General features: G+C 24.7%; 1 protein-coding gene across 4 annotated transcripts in view; it reads right to left on the bottom strand.

Moving 5' to 3' along the window:
- Positions 1–3,254: 3,254 nt before the first annotated feature.
- The window catches only part of LOC122512513 (T-box-containing protein TBX6L-like), a 35,823-nt gene continuing 16,893 nt past the window's right edge, over positions 3,255–22,184 (bottom strand). For 2 of the 4 annotated variants that reach the window (XM_043628390.1, XM_043628391.1), the window contains exons 3-6: positions 20,872–21,025; positions 11,296–11,614; positions 6,509–6,655; positions 3,255–3,989 (exon numbers count right to left, since the gene is read on the bottom strand). In XM_043628390.1, the coding sequence (XP_043484325.1) occupies positions 3,345–3,989; positions 6,509–6,655; positions 11,296–11,614; positions 20,872–21,025 (1,265 nt within the window). In that variant the 3' untranslated portion in view covers positions 3,255–3,344. The other 2 variants (XM_043628393.1, XM_043628392.1) reach the window with 2 other exon arrangements.

Here is a 22,184-nt window from a genome sequence, read left to right as displayed (position 1 = left end):
TTTGTTATCACACGAAGAATCCAGATTCAACAATATAAATATATATATTCCCTGATGCAAAATAAAATTCTTTGGCCATCATTAAAGAACTATTTTTCTATTTACATTATATAATTATTGAAATCTAGAGATCAATTTTAATTCGGAAATTTCTTTTTTTCTCTCCATACAAAATCTCGTATTAGTCGAGATTTATAATTCGCTTTTTCGTTTTTTTTTATAATCAAAGCTTGATTCTATTCTACTTTTTTCTTTTTTTTAACAAAACAAAAATTTCTTTTCGAAAAGAAAATGTTTATTTTATTATTGTCTTTTTCTTTTGAAAGAAAAATCTTTTTGTTTTTTAAAAAAAATTTTTTCTTCTTTTTGCAAGCCTCGGATCGACTTTCAGTTGCTAAAAAAATTAAAGATAATAAAATAAATGTTTTTCGATAAATTTTTTCTGAGGAATCGAAAATTTTTAAAATTTCAATTTCACATCTTATTAAAATTCAATTATTTCTAAAAATTACAAGTTGTAACTCTATCAAAATTCAATTATTTTCTACAATTTTTAACATAATAGAAGTTAAGTTAAAAATCGTTGAAAATAATTGAATGAGAATTGATTTGGAGAACTATGTCAATTATAATAATTTTTTGACAATTCTTTAAGAATTCAATTATTTCTAAGAATTGCAACTGTAACACTACCAAAATTGAATTGTTTTCTACAATTTTTAACTTTTTTCTAAATTTTAATAAATTTTCACGAAAATTCTATAAAAATTCAATTATTTCAATTTTAAAAACGCATTCAATTATTTCAAACAAAAATTCAATTATTTCAATTTTAATAACTCATTCAATTATTTAAAACAAAAATTCAATTATTTTAATTTTAATAACTCATTCAATTATTTAAAATAAAAATTCAATTTTTTACAATAATTGTAACTACAATTAGAAAAAAAAGTTTAATTTAAATAATTTTTATAATTTTTCAATTGCATAGAATTGAAAAAATTCCACTTGATCAAAATTTAGTAAAAATTCTTAACAATCATAAAAAATTAATTTAAAAATTTAATAATAAAAATTGAAACTACATTAATTTTAGTAAAATTTTTAGAAAATAATTGAAATTTTGGAAAAAATATGAAAAATTATTCAAATTGATTAAAATTATTATTTTAAAATTAAATTAAATTTATTAAAAAATGTGTTAAAATAATTACAAATTTAGTTTAAAAAAACTGGAAAATAATTGCAATTTTGTAAAATTTAAAGAAAATAATTGAAATTTAATTGAATAAAATTTTTTTGAAAATAATTTCACTTTATTAAAAAATTTATTAAAATAATTGAAATTTAGTAAAATTCTTAGAAAACAATTGAATATTCGGTCAAAAACAGAAAATAATTGAATTTTACTAAAAAATTGTTAAAATAATTAAAATTGATTAAAATTACAAATATTTGAAATTTAATTTTAAAAAAATAAAAAAATAATTGAAAATTAGTAAAATTTTTAGATAATTATTAAAATTTTGATCAAAAACATTGAAAACAATTGAAATTTAGTTAAAAAAGTGAAATATTGACATATAGTAAAATTATTTAAAAATATTTGAAATTTAGTTAAAAATGGAAAACAATAATTTCAATTTATTAAAGTAATTGAAATTTACTAAAATTATTTAAAATTTTTAAAATGTAGTTAAAAAAGTGAAAAATAATTGAAATTTACTAAAATTATTTTAAACTACTTGAAATTTAGAAAAAAAATGGAAAATAATTTCAATTTATTAAATAAATTATTAAAATAATTGAAATTTACTAAAATTATTTTAAACTACTTGAAATTTAGAAAAAAAATGGAAAATAATTTCAATTTATTAAATAAATTATTAAAATAATTGAAATTTACTAAAATTATTTTGAAATATTTGAAATTTAGATTAAAAAAATAAAAAATAATTGTAATTTAGTAGAATTTCTAGAAAATAATTGAAATTACGATTAAAAACGTAGAAAATAATTGAATTCTACTAAAAAATGGGTAAAATAATTGAAATTTACTAAAATTACTGTAAACTATTTGAAATTTAGTAAAAATTGGAAAATAATTGAAACTTTGTAAATTTTTTTCAAAATAATTGAAATTTTGATAAAAAAAATTGAAATTTTAAAAGAAAAATCGAGAAAGTCCTTTTTTTTAAAATACAAATCGAAAACATTCCCTATTTTCAAAACTATTTGGAAGAATTAAAAAAAAAAATCATACTATCCGAGGCCTGTTTTTTGGAAAAAAAATTCTTTAAAAGAAAAATAAAAAAAATAAATTTTCTTTTATTTTCTTGTTTTTTGCAGCAAAATTTGTTTCTTTTTTATAACAAAAAAATATTTTTTCACTTGGTAAAATATTTTTTCTGTTTATTCATCTTTTTGAAAAGAACCTTTTTTTTTTTGTCTTTGAAGAAAGAAACAAATTTTTTATCATTTTTGAAAATTTTGCCACACAGAAAGCTAAAGCTTTTAAATTTTGAATATCAGAATTTTAGTTGTTTTTAGTAAAATCTGTTTCTTTTTTTTGTCAAAAAAATTTCCTTTCTTTTAGAAGAAAATTTTTGTTTTTTCTAAAGAGAAATTTTCTTTCGAAAAAATTTCATCTTTTCGAAAAAAATCTTTTTTTTTTTGCCTTTGAAGAAAGAAACAAATTTTTATCATTTTTGGAAATTTTGCTATACAAAAAGCAAAAGCTTTTTGAATATCAGAATTTTTAGCTTCTTGGAGTGAAATCTGTTTCTTTTTTGTCAAAAAAATTTCATTCTTTTTGGAAGAAACTTTTTTGTTTTTGCTAAAGAAATTTTCTTTCGAAAAAACTCATTTTTTCTGTTTATTCATTTTTTCGAAAAAATCTTTTTTTTGTCTTTGAAGAAAGAAACAAATTTTTATTTTTTTCGAAAATTTTGTTATAATTTATAATAATTTTGCTTTTTGTAGCAAAATTGTAGTTTTTTTGTAACAAAATCTGCTTCTTTTTTGTCAACAAAATTTCCTTCTTTTTAGAAATAAAATGTTTTCTTTTACTAAAGAAATTTTGTTTCAAAAAAATCTTTTTTTTGTGTTGTTTTTTTCTTTTGTGTATTTTTTGAATATTTTTTGAGTATTTTCCAAAAAATAAAACGAAAATAAAATTCCTTTTAGAAGAAAATTTTTTCGTTTACTACAAAAATTTTCTTTCAAAAAAATCTTTTTTTTGTTTTGTTTTTTTCTTTTGTGTTTTTTTTTTTGAGTATTTTTTGAGTATTTTTTGATTATTTTTCGAGTATTTTTCGAGTATTTTGCGAGAAAAAAGAGAATTAATGATACAATTTACTGAGAAAGAGATTGGACTGAAAGCGTTGTATCTGTTGTAGCCTGGAATATTCAAGAGCGGCGAGTTGTTGTTCAGGCGCGAGCAGCGGGAAAAAGAGGGAATGATACTGCATGGGTGTTGTGACGACGGGTAAAACTTGTTCCTGCGATCGGCAAGGCGACGATGGCGACGATGGAGAATCGGCCCACGGTCGATAAAGCCGCGTCTGATTACCGGCGTGTTCCGTGGGCGCCGGCGATAACGACACTGAAGAAGACGCTGACGATGACGATGACGAGACACGAAAATTCACCTCGGAAAGTGTCTCGGACGACAACAATTGTGATGATGATGACGATGACGGAGGTGGTGTCGCACCACCCGAACTACTGATGCCACTGTCGTAGATAACACTTTCAGTGTCGCTCGGCGATCTTCTTGTTCGCTTATTTGCCGAACATTCCGGCGAATCTTCCAATTGTCCGGCTTCACAGTCAGATGACGAGACATTGCCCTCCTCGTCATGTGAATCGAGTGACGACTGATCCTCGGACGTTTGTAATTTTCGCTTGCAACGCGACTGTCCCGTTTCTCGGAAACCCTTTGCAAATGGATTGTTGTTGATTTTTAGTCGAGTGATGTTTTCATTCTGTAAAAAGAAAATAGACAATTATTAGTATTAAATATTATTATAATAATATTTAATTAGAATTAAATTAAATTCTAATTAGAATTAGAATTAAAATTAAATTTAATTCTAATTAGAATTAGAATTAGAATTAGAATTATTATTATTAATTATTAATTATTAATTATTAATATTAATTAGTTTTATGTATTCTATTCTATCTCGATTTTAAAGCGTTTGTTTAGCTGTAAACTTTGATAAATTAATTCGCATCATTCTGTAAAATATTTTTCACTCATTTAATTAATATTAAATCCCGAGTATAAATAAATTAATATTAATTAAATTAATATCATTCAAATAAATCAAAATAATGAATATTAATTAAATTTAATTGAAAAATAAATTTAAAACTATACGAAAAAATGAATATTGACAATTGTTTCGTGAAAAAATCTTGGAAAATTCAAATAATTATGTAAATTTAAATTAATTAACTCTATAGTCAATTATAATTTTTTAATTCTTTTTTTGAAAAAAAATTCTTTATTTCGATTTTTTCAATTATAAATTTATTTAATTTAATTTAATTTATTCAATTATCTATTTATTTTGATTTCATTTAAATTTAGAAATTTGTTTTCTAATAAAAAAAATATATTGTTTAGTAAAAAGAATTATTTTTTAATAGAAAAATTGATTTTTTTTTGTTTAAAAACTCGTTCATTAAAAAAAAGTTTTTATTTTTTAGTAAAGAAATTTGTTTTGTACTGAAAAATATATTTTTTTGTAAAGAAACTTATTTTTTAATTAATAAATTTGCTTTTTAGTAAAAAAAAAATTGTTTTTTAATTTTTAAAAATTAATAATTCAGTAAAAAAAATTAATGGTTTTTTTACTACAAAAAAAAAATATATTTTTTTATAAATAAAATTATTTTTTGAAAAATAAATTTTTTTTTAGTAAAAAATTTGTTTTTTAATAGAAAAAATGAATTTTTTAGTAAACAAATTAATGGTTTTTTTTTTTTGCTAAAAGTAATGTATTTTTTTTTCGACGAATTTTAATTGGAATTTTTCGAATTGAAATTATGACAAGAATTTTATTGTTTCGAAAAATAATTTTTGAATCTTTTCGAGAAATTTTATTAAAATTGTACATAAAAATTTTAAAGCATTTGAAAAATGTTATTAAGATTTTTTTAAAATAATTGAATTCTTTTGAGAAATTTTATTAAAGTTGCATTTTGTAAATAATTTTCTAATTATTGGATAATTTTTTTAATTTATGAAAATAATTGAATTTTTTTTGAAGAATTTTTATTAGATTTTTTGAAAATAATTAAATTCCTACGAATAATGTTTCATTATTTATGAAAATAATTGACATATTTTAAGAAATTCAATTAAAATTGAATTGACAATAATTTAAGTTTATCAAAATTTTAAAACTATATAATTGAAATATTTCAAAAAAATTCAATAAAAATTGAATTTTATCAACATTTTTGAAAATAATTGAATTTTGTTTTTGGAAGCATTTTATTAGAATTTTTAAAAATCAGGATAAGAATCTTATTACTTATGAAAGTAATTGAATTTTTTTGCAGAATTTTATAAGAATTTTTGAAAATAATTGAATTCTTAGAAAAAGTTGTATTACTTATACAAAACAATTGAATTTCTACGAATAATGTTTTATTATTTAAGAAAATAATTGAAATATTTCAAAAAATTCATTTAATATTCAATTTTATTAAAATTTTTGAAAATAATTGAATTCCTGCGAATGTTTTATTATTTATGATAATAATTAAAATATTTCGAGAAATTCAATTAAAATTGAATTTTATCGACATTTTTGAAAATAATTGAATTTTTTTTTTGGAAGCATTTTATTAGAATTTTTAAAAATAATTAAAATCTGAATAAGAATTCTATTACTCAGGAAAGTAATTGAATTTTTTTTGAAAATAATTGAATTCTTAGGAAGAATTTTCTTATTTATTAAAATAATTGAATTCCTGTGAATAATGTTTTATTATTTATGAAAATAATTGAAATATTTCGAGAAATTCAATTAAAATTGAATTGACAATAATTGAATTTTATTGACATTTTTGAAAATAATTGAATTTCGGTGAAGAATTTCAAAAATTATGAAAATAATTGACTTTTATTGACATTTTTGAAAATAATTGATTTTTATTGGAATTTTTAAAAATAATTGAATTCTTGCTAAGAGTTTTATTATTTATTATAAAGATAATTCAATAGTTCTGCGAAGAATTTTATTATTTATGAAAAATAATTTGAAATATTTTGAGAAATTAAATTAAAATTTCATTGAAAATAATTGAATTGTTTCGATGAATTTTAATTTAAAAAAATTTTTTTTTTAAATAATAAATTGAATTTCTTCTACCCATATTATTATTTATAAAAATAATTGAATTCCTTCGATGTATTTTATTAAAATTTTTAAAAATAATATAGGTAGGTAATAATAATTAATTAGTTAATTAGTTTGTGATTACATACTTGGTAGGCAGTCACGGCAATAAATTCCGTCTCTGGAAAACTGAACGCCTTGCAAGGTTGAGAATTTAAATTCTCATCTCTATGATGATCGTCACAGCGAATAATCCAAATTTTCGGTATATATTTGTGCATCGATGTGAGAACCACCTGCAAAAAAAACAAAAACAATAATTAATTAATTAATTCGCCAAAAAATTATTTTTTAACATAAAAATATTTATTACGACAATTTCTAAAATTATATATTTTTAATTCGTACAAGATTCGTATAAGGAAGAAAAATTATTTACTTTCAATTTATTTAAATATACTCGGAAAAATAATAATTCCCCTTTTTGTCAATATATTCAGGGAGGTGTAAAGATTAATACGATAAAAAGTCGGCAAAAGTGTGTTAAAGAAGGTAATTTTTAATAGCGAGAAGAGAAGGGGGGTGGGAGGGGGGGGGTCGGCTTTTATACTTTTTCTCCTCTCATCTTATTAAAAATCGCGACTAATTTTGCGGAATTCGTTCAAGGGTGCCGCTACCGCGCGCTGCTCATATAATGCCGCGTTTTTCGCTGGAGAGATAAAAATTGGCGCCGTTTTCGGTGCGTATATATATATATTATATTGAGGGGGAGAGTGAAATAAATATAAAATGAGAAAAGGAAACCAAGAGACATCAGACGAGATTCTTGAAATTAAAACTGGCCCTCTTCTTTATTCCTGGAATTTCAACATTCGTTTGAGAAAAAGATACACACGCGATCATACGCGCGCGCAGGAATTATTACGAGTATATAGAAATATATGTAGTCGCGCTCCTTAAATCATCATAATATGGATAAATTTTAAGAAGTGTGGATATATAACCCACACACATATACTTGCGCGCAAAAATTGCGTAAGACTTTTTTTAAAATGAATTCTCTCATCGTATATATATGTATGTAGTTTCAAATTTTTTTCTTCCTTTGCAATAATTTATTACTATTTCTATAAATAATTTTTCTATCGTTTTTTTAATTTTTTAAAATTTTTTTCTAATTTTTATTCATTCTCTTTTTTTTCCCAATTTTTTTTTTGCAATCCATTTTTAAAATAATCGTGTTTGTTAAAAATTTTACTTAAACATTTAATTATTATGTATTTTATTAAAATTTTAGAAAGTAATAATTGAATTCTTATGAAAAATTGTATTTAATCGAATTAAGAAAAAAAATTGAATTCTTTCGTAGAATTTTTTTTGAAAATAATTGAAGTTTTGCAAAAAAAATCTACTATTTATAAACATAATTGAATTGTTTCGAAGGATTTATTAAAATTTTAGAAATGAATTAAAATTGTATTAAAAATAATTGAATTTTTTCAAAGAATTTTATTATTAATAAATATAACTGAATTATTCAAAGAATTTATTAAAATTTTATAGAATAATTGAATTATTTCGAAAAGTATTATTAGAATTTTTTTAAAAATTCAATTCTTTCATGAAGTTGTTTTGAATATAATTGAATTTTTGACAAGAATTTTATTATTAATTTAAATATAATTGAATTATTCGAAGAATTTATTAAAATTTTAGAAAATAATTGAATTTTTTAAAAATATTTTATAACGAATTAAAAAATAAATTGATAATTATTTCTTGAAATTGTTTTGAAAATAATTGAATTCTTGTGAAGAATTTTATTAAAATTTTTAAAATTAATAAACAAGAATAAAATTAATTAGTAATTTAATTGAATATTTAAATTTTTTTAAATTTTGAATATGAAAGTATTCAAAAATTCATATTTGAAAATAAAAATTTTGTAATTTGCATAATAATAATAAAAATAAATTGAATATCTCAGTGCGCGTAACATTTTCTAGTTGTAATAATAATATTCTGCTTTAATTAACATTATTGAATTTTATTAATTTATTATTAATTTTATTATTTAAATTTTTTTTTTCTTTAAATTTTATAGTAACAATTTTGTTTCTTTACGTTTTATTTTTTGATAAATTTTATCTTTCGTTATTTTTTTTCGTTTTATTTATTTATTATAGTTTATTTATATTTATTTTTTTGTTTGGAAAAACCCCTAATTAATTGAGAAGGATTTTTAAAAAAGATCGATGAATTTTTCGTCGGTGAATGTCAAAGAAAAAAAAAACCCACTTTTAACAGTTTTTTTTATTAATAGAAAAAATTCTTCAATTGAAATTCGACTATTTTTTAATACAAATTGGATTTTAAAGGTGCCCGGGAGGTCAAATGTCTAACGGTAGCTCTAATGTATCCCAAAGATAAGAAACTAACCCGTCTCTATAAAAGTATCGAATTTGTAATTCAGAATGAATTTTTCGACAAGAATCCACTTCACGCCATTATTATTATTATTATTATTATTATTATTATTTAAAATAATTTCACTTCGCAAATACAAAGTATAAGCAAAAAAAAAAAGAAAGGAAAGAAAAATTTAAGATTTTAATTAAAAATTTTAAAATTAAGTTGAATTGAAATTTAATTAATTACTAAATATTATATAAAAAAAAATAAAATAATAGATAAACGAATAAAAAATAAAAAAATAAAATAATAAATAAATAAACGAAGAAAGAAATAAAATATTATTGTTAATTTATTATTATTTATTCATTATTAGGTGTTAATTTATTATTACTTATTCATTATTATTGTTTATGTATTATTATTTATTCATTATTATTTATTTATTATTATTTATTCATTATTATTGTTTATTTATTATTATTTATTCATTATTATTTTTTAATTACTATTATTTATTCATTATTATTGTTTATTTATTATTAGTTTATTAAATTTAGTTAATTTAATTGAATTAATTTTTATAAAACAGAAAAAATCAATTTTCAAACAATTTTTATAGAAAATACGAAAAATTTATCAATTTATTAATACGAATATATAAAAATATTATGTGAAAAATAGTTCCCTCTTTTTTCAGTGAAGAGTTTGAAATAATGAGAAAATAATAGAGACGTGTATGTTGAAATATTATGTGGTTCTCATATATGTAGTGATTTATTGAGAGTCAAATATAAAAAGAGAGGGAGGCGTGCGTGTTTGAGAAGGAAAAGTCAAATAATATTTAATAGAAGAAAAATCAAACAGAAACTTTTCCCATGGATGATTATTATGAAGAGAAGGAGGAGGAAGAAGACGAAGAAGCAGACCTACATTGAAGGACCCCCCAAAATTCATAATATACACGAGAGACACTCGTCGGTTAACGTACTTTGAAATTTGAGATGTCAAAGTCAATCGCGAGAGGGATGCAATACCTATTCGAAACAAAAGCTGTCTAAACAATTCACACAAAAAAACACCATGTTTTAAATTAATGGTCACTGGGCATTGATTTTTTTATGTACAATAGAATATTATCTAAAAAAAAAATTATTCCAAACTTCCGGTTTTCTTTTGTTTTTTTATTTTTTAAACCGTTTTCTTACTATTAAACCGTACTTTTTTTTATTTTTTTATTAAATTTTACTATTAACCGTACTTTTCACTAATTTAATTAGTTTCTTTATTTTATAATTTATTTTATTTTGTTTATTATTTATTTTTTTATTTATTGTTTAAAATAATTTTTTTAACTATTTATTTAAATATTTTTGTTTATTTCTATTTAATTTTATACTTTTCTTTGTTATAGTTATAACTACTTGTTATTAAGTATCATTGACTATTTATTATTAATTAATTATTAATTAATTATTATATAATTATTATTTAATTATAATTATTTTATTTATTTTATACTTTGCATTGTTATAGTTTATAATAAATGTTATTTTCATTATCATTAATTAATTATTATCATCAAGCGACCATTAAAATTTAGAAAATAGTATCTTCAAAACTCTATAAGATTTGCGCTAATTGTCAGGGCTGTTTTTGTTTCTTCGTCTGAATGTTGATATTTGAGTAAAAATTTTTGTTATACAATTTACCAGTGCAATAGCAATAGGCCAACAATTGTCAATATTGTTGTTTTTCTCTTTGTGTGAAAATTTTTGTTATACAATTTACCAGTGCAATAGGCCAACAATTGTCAATATTGTTGTTATTTTTGTTTTTCTCTTTGTGTGAAAATTTTTGTTATACAATTTACCCAGTGCAATAGGCCAACAATTGTCAATATTGTTGTTATTTTTGTTTTTCTCTTTGTGTGAAAATTTTTGTTATACAATTTACCAGTGCAATAGGCCAACAATTGTCAATATTGTTGTTATTTTTGTTTTTCTCTTTGTGTGAAAATTTTTGTTATACAATTTACCAGTGCAATAGGCCAACAATTGTCAATATTGTTGTTATTTTTGTTTTTCTCTTTGTGTGAAAATTTTTGTTATACAATTTACCAGTGCAATAGGCCAACAATTGTCAATATTGTTGTTATTTTTGTTTTTCTCTTTGTGTGAAAATTTTTGTTATACAATTTACCCAGTGCAATAGGCCAACAATTGTCAATATTGTTGTTTTTCTCTTTGTGTGAAAATTTTTTGTTATACAGTTCACCAGTGCAATAGGACGATAATTATTATCATATGTTTCTCTTCTCCTTCGTGTTTTTAATATTTGAGTAAAAATTTTTGTTATACAATTTCCCAGTGCAATAGGACTTTAATATATTATGTCAAAATTGTCTTTTTCGCTTCCAACTCCAGACTTCGGGGCATATTTTTCATTTCTCTAAAATCTCTGCTATAAAACAAGAATTAATAAATATCATTTTTAGAAATATTTAAAAAAAATATACACTTACGTGACTGTGGGGATCGACGGCGTTGTTGGTGATTTTCAATTTACTGAAATTTATCGGATGCTGCATCCAGTGTGCACCAGTGGCTGGACCATCGGGATGCATGTAAATTCGTCGATTCTGCGGTGGTTGAGGCTCCGCGGGTCCAGCTGACGTCCAACCTCTCGTTGACGATATTTTTCCAATATTATTACACTCCAAATTTCCATCGGTTACGTATTTGTGACGACGATTCGTCGCTGGCGCAATTTCCAAAATGACGACGTAGCGAGCTCGCTTCTGTAAACCGCTCACGCACACCTGAACTGCCGGAAACATTCGCCTGAAAACAATTTTTTTTTATCATTAAATTTTTTTTTGGTTCGAAATCAAACAAAAAAATTTTAGGTTATGTTTGTAATTTTTTGACAATTTCTTTCTTCGGAAAGCGTCACATTTTATTATTTTATTTACAATTGTGACGCCCTGCGAAGAAGGGAAATAGCAAAAAATTTATAGGTTATGTTTCTGCGAATAAAATTGAAAATTGTTCACAGAGAAAAGTGGAGCGAATATGTAGGACAACTTTTTGTTTTTCCCTTTTTTCCGCAAGCAGTCAAAACAAATGTATGGGGAAAGCCGGGAATATGAGGGAATTTTTTTTCAAAAATAACAGGTACAGATTTTAAGTTAAGTAAAACAAAAAGTCACGTCTGGCTACTTATGTATATATATAGTAGTGTAGTAAAAGGGGAAGCCGCACACAGTCCGCAAGGATGAGTAGGTGCTTTTAGCAAAAGTATATATTTATATGTTCTCGGGGGTTTTTCTTCGCCTAAAACAATGCGCTCGTTAAAGATGATCCTTAATTCGTTAAAAAAATCAAGAGCAACCATTTGAGGAATGCGAGAAAATTCCCCAATATTTTCTCATCCTCTCCTTATTTTTACTATATTTTTTTTCCTTCCAAATATTTATTTTCTCGATTTTCTCTATAGAAATATTGCGCATGCGCAACAAAGTTCAAAGCTTGGTATTTTAATTTGTAATTCGAGATCGTCGTTTACACAAAATTTTTTACAGTCAATCATAACCTAAAATTCACCAAAGTGGATTATTTTTTCCTGTAGGGGCGGGCAGGACGGAAGGTATCATTTTCGTAAAGTGGAAAAAGAAAAATTGACGCAATTTTCATATTTTGTCGATTTTTTTCCTTTTTTTTAAGTATATAGTTTCGAAGGTAAGAATTTCCAAAGGCGCGGTTGGTCATTAACGATGGGACACATTTTGGGTGGAGTCAGTGGAGTTTTTCGAGAGACAGAGAGAGAGTGAGAGGGAAAGAGTATATAAAAGAGTGAGTGAGAGAGTTTAGTGACCATTTTTGGGACTTCAGAAGCATTGACAAGTCTTTTGATCTTTATCGACGAGCTCCCTCGACTATGTAAACATTTCAAACTTGTCTAATCCGTAAGTCAAGTCCGAAAAGTCAATCTTTCTTTTGTCTTCTGTTTCGTCTGTTTACGTACATGATTGCAAGCTTCCAAAGTGGACCTTTTTCGATATTTTTTTTCCTTCCGCTCCTCCTCCTCCATATATATGTGAGTGGACAAATAAATAAAAATCTCAAGAGGTTTCATCCATATTGAATTTTTTCCATTTTATACTTGTGGTATAGAGGAGGAAGGTGAAAATTATTTTAAAAAATCACACTTTTTCTACGGATATTGAAATGATATTTCAATAGTCAAAATTAAATTGTAATGAAAATAAATTAAAAAAACAAAGTAAATAAAATAATAAATAAAAATAAATAATAAAAAATTATTAAATAAAATTCTGAAATGGAATGGAATTTTAACAATAAGAAATATAATTACGTTGAAGTTGTAAGTATAAGAAATTCAAAATAAGGTCAACTGAGTACAAACATAACCTATAAAATTTGGAAATGGAATGGAATTTTGACAATAAGAAATATAATTACGATGAAATTGTAAGTATAAGAAATTCAAAATAATGTCAACTGAGTACAAACATAACCTATAAAATTCTGAAATGGAAAGGAATTTTGACAATAAGAAATATAATTAAGTTGAAATTGTAAGTAAAAGTATAAGAAATTCAAAATAAGGTCAACAGAGTACAAACATAACCTATATATTTTGTTTTTTGTTCTTTATTAAGTTAATTAAATAATAAGAGAAATGTTAATAAGATTTATATGAATATTGTTTAAAAAATATTGAAGTGGTATTTTAATAGTCAAAATTAAATTGCAATAAAAATAAATTAAAAAACAAAGTAAATAAAATTATAAATAATAAAATAACTATTAAATAAAATTATAAAATGGAATGGAATTTTGAAAATAAGAAATATAATTACGTTATAATTGTAAGTATAAGAAATTCAAAATAAGGTCAACTGAGTACAAACATAACCTATAAAGTTTTGCTTTTTCATTCTTTATTAAGTTAATTAAATAATAAGAGATAAATGTTAATAAAATTTATAAGATTATTGATGGACATAACAAAACATAACCTATAAAATTTTGCTTTTTATTCCTTATTAAGTTAATTAAATAATAAAAGATAAATGTTAATAAGATTTATAAGAATATTGATGGACGTAACAAAACAACGTTTAAAATTTTGCTTTTTGTTCTCCTCGACGCGTGACAAATGTCAAAAAACAAAAAAAAAGTAAAATTTAAAATTTAAAATACAAAATACAAAATAGCAAAATTAATAACCAAAAATACCAAAAAGAAAAAGATTTGTATATATTTACGGAAAAAATGTTAATTAGTGAAGAAAAGTCATTAAAGAATCTTAAAAGCTTTCTCGGATAATTAAAGTTAATGATTTTTTTTCTGTCTCTCTCTCTCTCTCACAGTGAAAAGAGTTTGTGATGAGAATCAGTGGAAGAGGATGTTAGACGACATAAGTCAGGTAGAGGTATCAAGTAGGCGGCGACGTCAGGCGCCTCTCTAGAGTCGTCATGCGTCGGCCCCGGAACGGAGCGTGAAGAAAATTGGTAGCAAAGAAGGGAGAGAGCACTTGAGAGGGCCACTAAATAAAAAGGGACCCCACATCTACATTCACACACTCACACACACACACACAAATATACAAAATAAAGAATATAAATGTGTATATCCGTGGGACTATATCTGCCAAAGTCCTCATGTGGAACGAAAAAAAATTCATCTATGATAATTCTCCTGGCGCCTAATTCTCTTCGTCTCCTTAACCCAAAGAAAAAAAAAATAATCTCCAATTTTTACATTTTCCAGATCTCGAGTATTTTTCCTCGCATCTAATTTTTTCTATTATAACACTTGGCGCTTTTGTGGAAGAAAAAAAATTATTACAAGTAGGTACTTTTAAAATAACGACTGTCCTCAATTGTGGTTCCATACTCTATACTCATATTAGTAAAATGGGAATAATAAATAAATACCATCACAAGTAGTTATTTTTAAAAATATTAGGGACTTCAATAGGCTACATATCAATTTATGTTAAAATTAAAAAATACTATCACAAGTCGGTATTTTTAAAAGAAGGGTCTTCAATCTTTCAAATTTTAAAAAATACTAGTAGGTTATATTAGTAGGTAATACTAGTTAGTAGGTATTTTTAAAAGTAGGGTCTTCAAAATATTTTTCATGTCGAAAATGTTCAAATTTAAAAAATACTAGTAGCAGGTAATATTAGTAGGTAATACTAGTTAGTACTTATTTTTAAAAGTAGGATCTTCAATATGCTTCATGTAAAAAATTTTCAATTTTTTTTAAAAATACTAGTAGGTTATATTAGTTAGTAGGTAATACTAGTTAGTAGGTATGTTTTAAAAGTAGGGCCTTTAATATGCTTCATGTAGAAAAATTTCAAATTTTTAAAAAAATACTAGTAGTAGGTTATATTAGTTAGTAGGTAATACTAGTTAGTAGGTATTTTTTAAAAGTTGGGTTTTCAATAGGCTTCATGTCGAAAAATTTCAAACTTTCTAAAAAAACACTAGTAGTAGGTTATATTAGTTAGTAGGTAATACTAGTTAGTAGGTATTTTTAAAAATAGGGCCCTAAATAGGTTCTACACTAATTCATATCTTAAAATAAAAATAAAAAAAAAATACTACCATCACAAGTCGATATTTTTAAAAGTAGGGTCTTTATAATAGATATAAATATTATTAAAAATAATAATGAAAATAGAAAAATCAAAATTTGAAAAAAAAACAAAATTTAAAAATGAAAAAAAGCAAATTAGAGAAAAATTAAATGTAGAAAAAAGCGAGGCACGACTTCCAAAGAAAACCGGAACTCCAACTCATCCTTTATGTATATCTTCCACCCATGCAAACCTCCTACCTTCCAGCCATCTAAAATGACTTCCGTCCTGTCCCAATGTAGAAGCGCACGCGAGTGCTTTTCTTTGATATGGTAATAATCTTATCTGATTTAAAGTCGGGGAATTTTCAGAATGATTTCGCTTATTTCCACCGAAACAAGGAAATGTGCTTTCGAAATGATTAAAAACGTCAAAAAAAATTTTGTAATCTACTTTTTAAAATAGAATTCAAAGAATATTTATTATTATATTACGGTATTTTATTATAATTATTATTATTATTATATTTAAATAATTCTTATTGATTGGTGAGTTTTGTTCTAATATTAAAGAACTAAAATTCAAAAAAATGAAAATTTTGATTTTTAGGGTCAAAATTTTGGATTTTTTCGAAAAATATAACTATTACTTCATGGTACTCGTTTTCTACTAAAATATGCTCGAGGATTACAAATCTAAAGTCCGAAGAGCGATAAATAGTCGAAAAATTTAGTAAAGTAATATTACTATATTTTATATATATAGTAATGATGCTATCACTCGGTCGATAAATTATTATATTTTAATTATTATTATTATTATTATTATTCGAAGAGTTTTATTTTAATATTAAAGAATTAAAATTCAAAAAAATGAAAATTTTGATTTTTAGGGTCAAAATTTTGATTTTTTTGAAAAAATGAACCACCTTGTCATGGTACTCCTTTTCTACTAAAATAAGGTCTAGGATTACGAATCTGAAATCCGAAAAGCGATAAATAGTCGATAAATTTAGTAAAAATTAAAAATAACTTCTTTCGATTTTTTACCTTAGTGTCAAATAGACTTTTTGTACTATTAAGTCGATTGAGAGTATGAATAATATTCAAAATAAGTTTGTAGTGAAGTTATAAATAGAAAAAGGTGAAAAAATAAATAAAACTTAAAAAAATAGATAAAAACTAAAAAAAAAACTGAAAGAACTGAGTAAAATCTAAAAAACTAAATATAAACTCAAAAAATATTAATAAGAGCTAGAAAACTTAATAAAAACGAAATAAAATAAATAAAAGCGAAAAAAATAAATAAAAATGAAAAAAATAAACAAAGACGAAAAAAATTCTTTTTAAATTGTAAGCGATGCTGGACACTGGACTAAAATAGTAAGAAACCACGTAACTTATGCAAAATAGTGATTAAATTCCAGACATACTTGAAAGAGGAAGTAATTTGATAATTTCCGCTCAAAAAGACCAGGAAAGAAAGAGAGAGAGAGAGAGAGAGAGCAGACACACAAGTTTTGTTGTTATTTTTCTTGTTGTTTTGTTAATCGAAAACTTCCGGTGGTGAAATGAATCTTTTGCGCATTTAGTATGGTATACATATACAATATTTAAATTGGCGACGTGTTCACGGGCGGTCCCAGACGCAATATCCTAACATTGTATTCTATTTTTCCTTTTGAGCGAAGGAAGGAAGGAAGGAATGAAAGAAAGAAAGGTTTTCTCAATTTCCACCACTGACCACGTGCCAACCATGTGCTTCGAGAAAAATTATGACTATAACACAAAATCTTTGTAACTGATCGGTATTCTTTGACACGATCGTCCTTGCAACACCTCTACTAGCTCTCACAAAATATATAAATGCGTATAAATACTTAAGAGAGAATATTCAATTTTCTAACCCTATTATGTATGTGTATATACTTTAAACCATAAGTATCGTAAAAAGAAAAAAAAATATTCCTTTATAAACTCCATCTGGTATTTTTTCATTTTTCATATTTTTAAACATATATTTTTTTTTTTACATTTTAACGATTTTAACGGACCGGAAATGAAAAAAATTTTAGGTTAGATTTTGGAAAAAGTTTTCATTCAGTTCCGCGTAAATTTACATCGTGAATATATAAATATATATAAACTATTAAATATTTATACTATTTATTAATTACTAAATTCTTAAAAGTTTGGCAGTTAAAGCTATAAGTTAGGCCTTATGAGTTGAACTTTGCGCTTTTTAAGATTTTGATTATTCTAAACTTATAAGGTAGGTCTTATGTTTAGGGCCTTACTTATAAATTTAGAATAATTATTCTAGAAATTAGAAAATTATTCTAAACTCATAAGTTAGGGCTAATATATATATAGGCTTATATATTATATATGTAGCCTATAATATATTTAAGGCCTAGCTTATAAGTTTAGAATAATTTTAAAATTTATTTAAGATAGGCCTAATATATAGGCTTATATATATTTAAGGCCTAACTTATAAGTTTAGAATAATTTTATATAATTTATAATAAATATTCTAAACTTATAAGTTAGGCCTAACTTAACTAATTATAATTTTATAAGTTAGGTCTAACTTAATTAATTATAATTTTATAAGTTAGGTCTTAAATATATAAGCCTATATATTAGGCACAACTTATATAAGTTTAGGATAATTATTCTATAAATTATAAAATTTACTAAACTTATAAGTTAGGACAGTATATAAGGTTATATATAATATATAATAAGCTTATACATTAGGCCTAACTTATAAATATATAATAATTATCCCAAAATATAAAATTATTCTAAAATAAGTTACGCCTTAAACATAACGTCTAACTTATAAGTTTAGAATATTTATCATAAATTATAAAAATTGAAAAATAAGTATAGAATAATTTTTCGAAACTTATAAGTTAGGCCTAATATATATAGGCTTTTATATTATATATGTAGTCCAATATATTTGAGGCCTAACTTATAAGTTCAGAATAATAAAAAATCTTAAAACTAAACCCCAAAGTTCACATGCGATAGAAAAGGACAAGTGCTACTTCCCTTCTTTTCTATCTCATAAAGTTTACGACTTAAATTTTTATAATTTTCGATCCACCTGCTAAAATATCGGTAAAAACTATAAATTTTAATCCTATAAACTAGGTCTAAACTAAAGTTTAGAAAAAACTTTAGTTTAAACCTACTTTAAGACCTTTTTTTCAAAAAAACAAAAAAGAGACAAAAATTTTGACGCATGTAGATATGCGTGAAAAAAGGGAGAAGAAAATTATTTTTTATGTTTCAAAAACCAATAAGTTTTGGAATGTTGGTTGGCACGTCGTCGATCGGTATATATAAATGTGTGTGTGATATGTCTTCGCCAGCGGTGGCCAAGGCGGGGTCCTTGTCTTTTAAGACAAAGAAAAGTAGTTTTAGGCGCCACTCGAGACTGTCTATCGGTCCGCTCCGTCCACTTCAGTGGACCCCAAAAAAGATTTGGGACTAACCGTCAATGTGGGACCCCCTGTAGCTTCCTTAAAAAGTACCCTTTCTACCCTCTCTCTCTCTCTCTCTCTCCTATTCTCTATATAACCACCGACAACAGCATATAAACTTATGACTCATTTTTAGAAATCTATCCTCTCTCGTGTATCGATGATAGCTTCTTAAAAAATAGTTCCGGTTACCGCAATGCAAAATTGCGACCAATTTTTAAAAATAATTCTTCTTTTTTGATTTTTTGTCTTTATAAACCTAACCTATAAAACCTAACCTATAAAATTAGAAAATCTAAAGATATCATTTAAATTTATAATAGTTAGGGGTAGTTTCCTTTTGAGGAAGAGGGGGGAGGGGGTAAGATAAGAGAAAAAATGGAGGAGGGGGTAAAAAATTTTTAAAAAAGAGTAAAATTACTCTTTCTTCATTTTAACAGGTGTTTTTCTTTTCTACCATGGCGATGACGGCAAAAAATGAAAAGAAAAAAGCAAAGAGAAAAATAAGATGTAGACAAAATAGAAGTGAAGTGCTTAGTCGCGCAACGTTGATTCGGTTGAATACGAAATACGTCTTTAAAAGGTATCGCTTCCCGGTTTAACGAACTCAAGTTTTTGATCTCTGGCTATTCGTGCCTATGAGGATTATTATTTACTACTATATATGTATATATATATATATATAGTTTTTTAGAGTCCACCTTTTTTCATTCTTTTTCATTTTTTTTTCAATAACATAAGGACCACAAGTGCCGACCGGATGCTGATCACCAGACAGTAAATTGGCGACAGTTTTTCTCTTTATTAAATAACTGGTCGTATATGCGTAGATCGCAAGACAAATGGGATTATTAGGTTGATTTTAGTGAAGAAAGGGCAGTGGAGGTGATTTTTAGTGCAGAAAGGCCATTAGACAAATTTTATTGTAGAAAAGCCTTTTTAGGCGAATTTTAGTGCAGAAAGGCCATTATAGGTGCGAATTTTAGTATAAAAAGGGCCATTAAGTTAACTTTAGTGCAGAAAGGCATTAATACGAATTTCACAACATTGGCGACAATGAAGTTCTCTATCTTGTAAAATTGTTACTTCTATGGTTATAATGAGTTGTCAAAAAGCGAAAACGAAAACAATGTCAAAAAAGTTTATCTTTACTGACTGTGTTGGAAAATTTAACAAAAAAAGAGTACAATTTCTTAAAACATTGTTAAAAAAAGGTTGTCTTTAATGATTGTGTTGGAAAATTTAACAAAAAAGAGTACAATTTCTTAAAAAAATTGTCAAAAAAAGGTTGTCTTTAATGACTGTGTTGGAAAATTTAACAAAAAAAGAGTACAATTTCTTAAAAAAATTGTCAAAATAAGGTTGTCTTTAATGACTGTGTTGGAAAATTTAACCTAAAAAAGTAGAAATTCTTAAAAAAAATTGTTAAAATAAGGTTGTCTTTAATGACTGTGTTGGAAAAATTAAACCTAAAAAAGTAGAAATTCTGATTCAAATTTAAGTGTCAAAAAAAGCTTGTCTTTAATGACAGTGTTGGAAAATTCCACGAAAAAAGTAAAGATTATTTGTCGGGTCTGATAAAGTTAAAAATAATAATAACAATAATCAAATTAAGAACAATAGTAATAATAATAATAAAATTTGCTTTCTACTAAAACCGTTTTTTTAAAAAGTAGTTTTGTATCAGAATAACGAGAGGGGGGGGGGTTAAAATTTTTTAATACTAAGAATAATATTTGCTTTCTACTAAAATCGGTTTTTTAAAGTAGTTTTGAAACAAAATAACAAGGAGGGAGGGGGGGGGGTTAAAATTATTTAATAGTAAGAATAATAATATTTGCTTTCTACTAAAACCGTTTTTTTCTAAAAGTATAGTTTTGTAATAAAATGACACAGGGATGGGGGGGGGGTAAACATTTTCAAAAAAAACTGTAAAGTATTTTTTCAATAATCCCTAATTATAAATTATGTATAAAAAAAACTCACCGTCCACTTTTTGTAATGATCATTTCGGTATTCTCCCCATGAAATTTGGACCATAGTTTACGACTCTGTAGTTCGACTTTAACATCTTCAGTAAGTTGTGGACCACTACCGAGCGTTGATTGGGGAAACCAAAAATTATGTCCAGCGGTGAATTCTGCAAAAAAAAGAAAGCCAAAAAATTTTAGACTTCAAACTCAAATAAAAATAAAAACAATTTTTTCTTTAGAAAAATGAAACATAACCTCAAAATGTAAAACAAATAAAGACTAAAAATGCTTAAAATATATTAATAAAAACACGAAAGTGAAACGTAACCTCAAAATACAAAACAAATGAGACTAAAAAGGTTTAAAATATTTAAAAAAAAAACACGATTCCGCTTTAGAAAGTTAACAATTACCATATATTAATAAAAAACCAAATTTGAAACATAACCTCAAAATGTAAATTTCAAAACAAAATATAAAACAAGTCAGGGAATTATTATATATTATTAATTATTAATAATTACTACATATTCTACACCAGGGAAGCTCCAAATGAATAATTACCCCCCTACCCCCCAAAAAAATAAAAAAAACAACCTAATAAGTTTGGGGTTGTCCGCATAAATTACGTAAAGTTTTAAGGGGGGTGGAGTTTTCTTATACCAATATCAGTATTGCGAAAAAATGGTGCTAATTTATGATAATTTTCTCTTAAGAAAGGAGAGGGGAGGGGGGTAAATTTTCCAAAAAATGGTACAAATTTATGTTAATTTTTTGTCTTAAGAAAAGAGAAGAGGAGGAGGGGGGGGGTAAAATTTCAGAAAAATAAGATTTACGTAGAGAAAATTGCAAAAAAAAAATCGGAGAAAATAGAAACTAATACGTGATGACGCAGAAATATAAAAAAAACATGCCCTCTCTCTTTCTATTTTTTTGGGTGGGAATTTACGGTGATTTTTCCACATCAAACGTGTACCGCTTCTAGTCAAGCAGTCAAGTGAACCGGACAATCGTTATCTGCTGCTTGTAAAAAAAAAAGAGGAATATATATATACATATATAGGTAACCAAGAAGGAACTGTCTCCTGGACCCCCCCACTCCCCTCTTCTCTGCCCCTTTTGGTCAATGCCAATTATCCCTGTAGGATAATGCAGTGACCAAGGAACCGTGTATCACCACAAGCAACTCGGCGCCAAAGAAGAAAAAGGAAGGCAAGTGCAGCATCCATTCATGCGCTGTTATTTTTTTTTTCTCTTCTCTTATGCCCCTTCACATATATGTATATGAAGTGTGTAGTCTCGCCGACCAGGACATCTCTCTATTCG

This window comes from Leptopilina heterotoma, unplaced genomic scaffold, assembly GCF_015476425.1.
Source record: "Leptopilina heterotoma isolate Lh14 unplaced genomic scaffold, ASM1547642v1 Lhet_123, whole genome shotgun sequence".
Lineage (NCBI taxonomy): Eukaryota > Metazoa > Arthropoda > Insecta > Hymenoptera > Figitidae > Leptopilina > Leptopilina heterotoma.
This window is presented reverse-complemented; position numbering and strand designations above follow the sequence as displayed.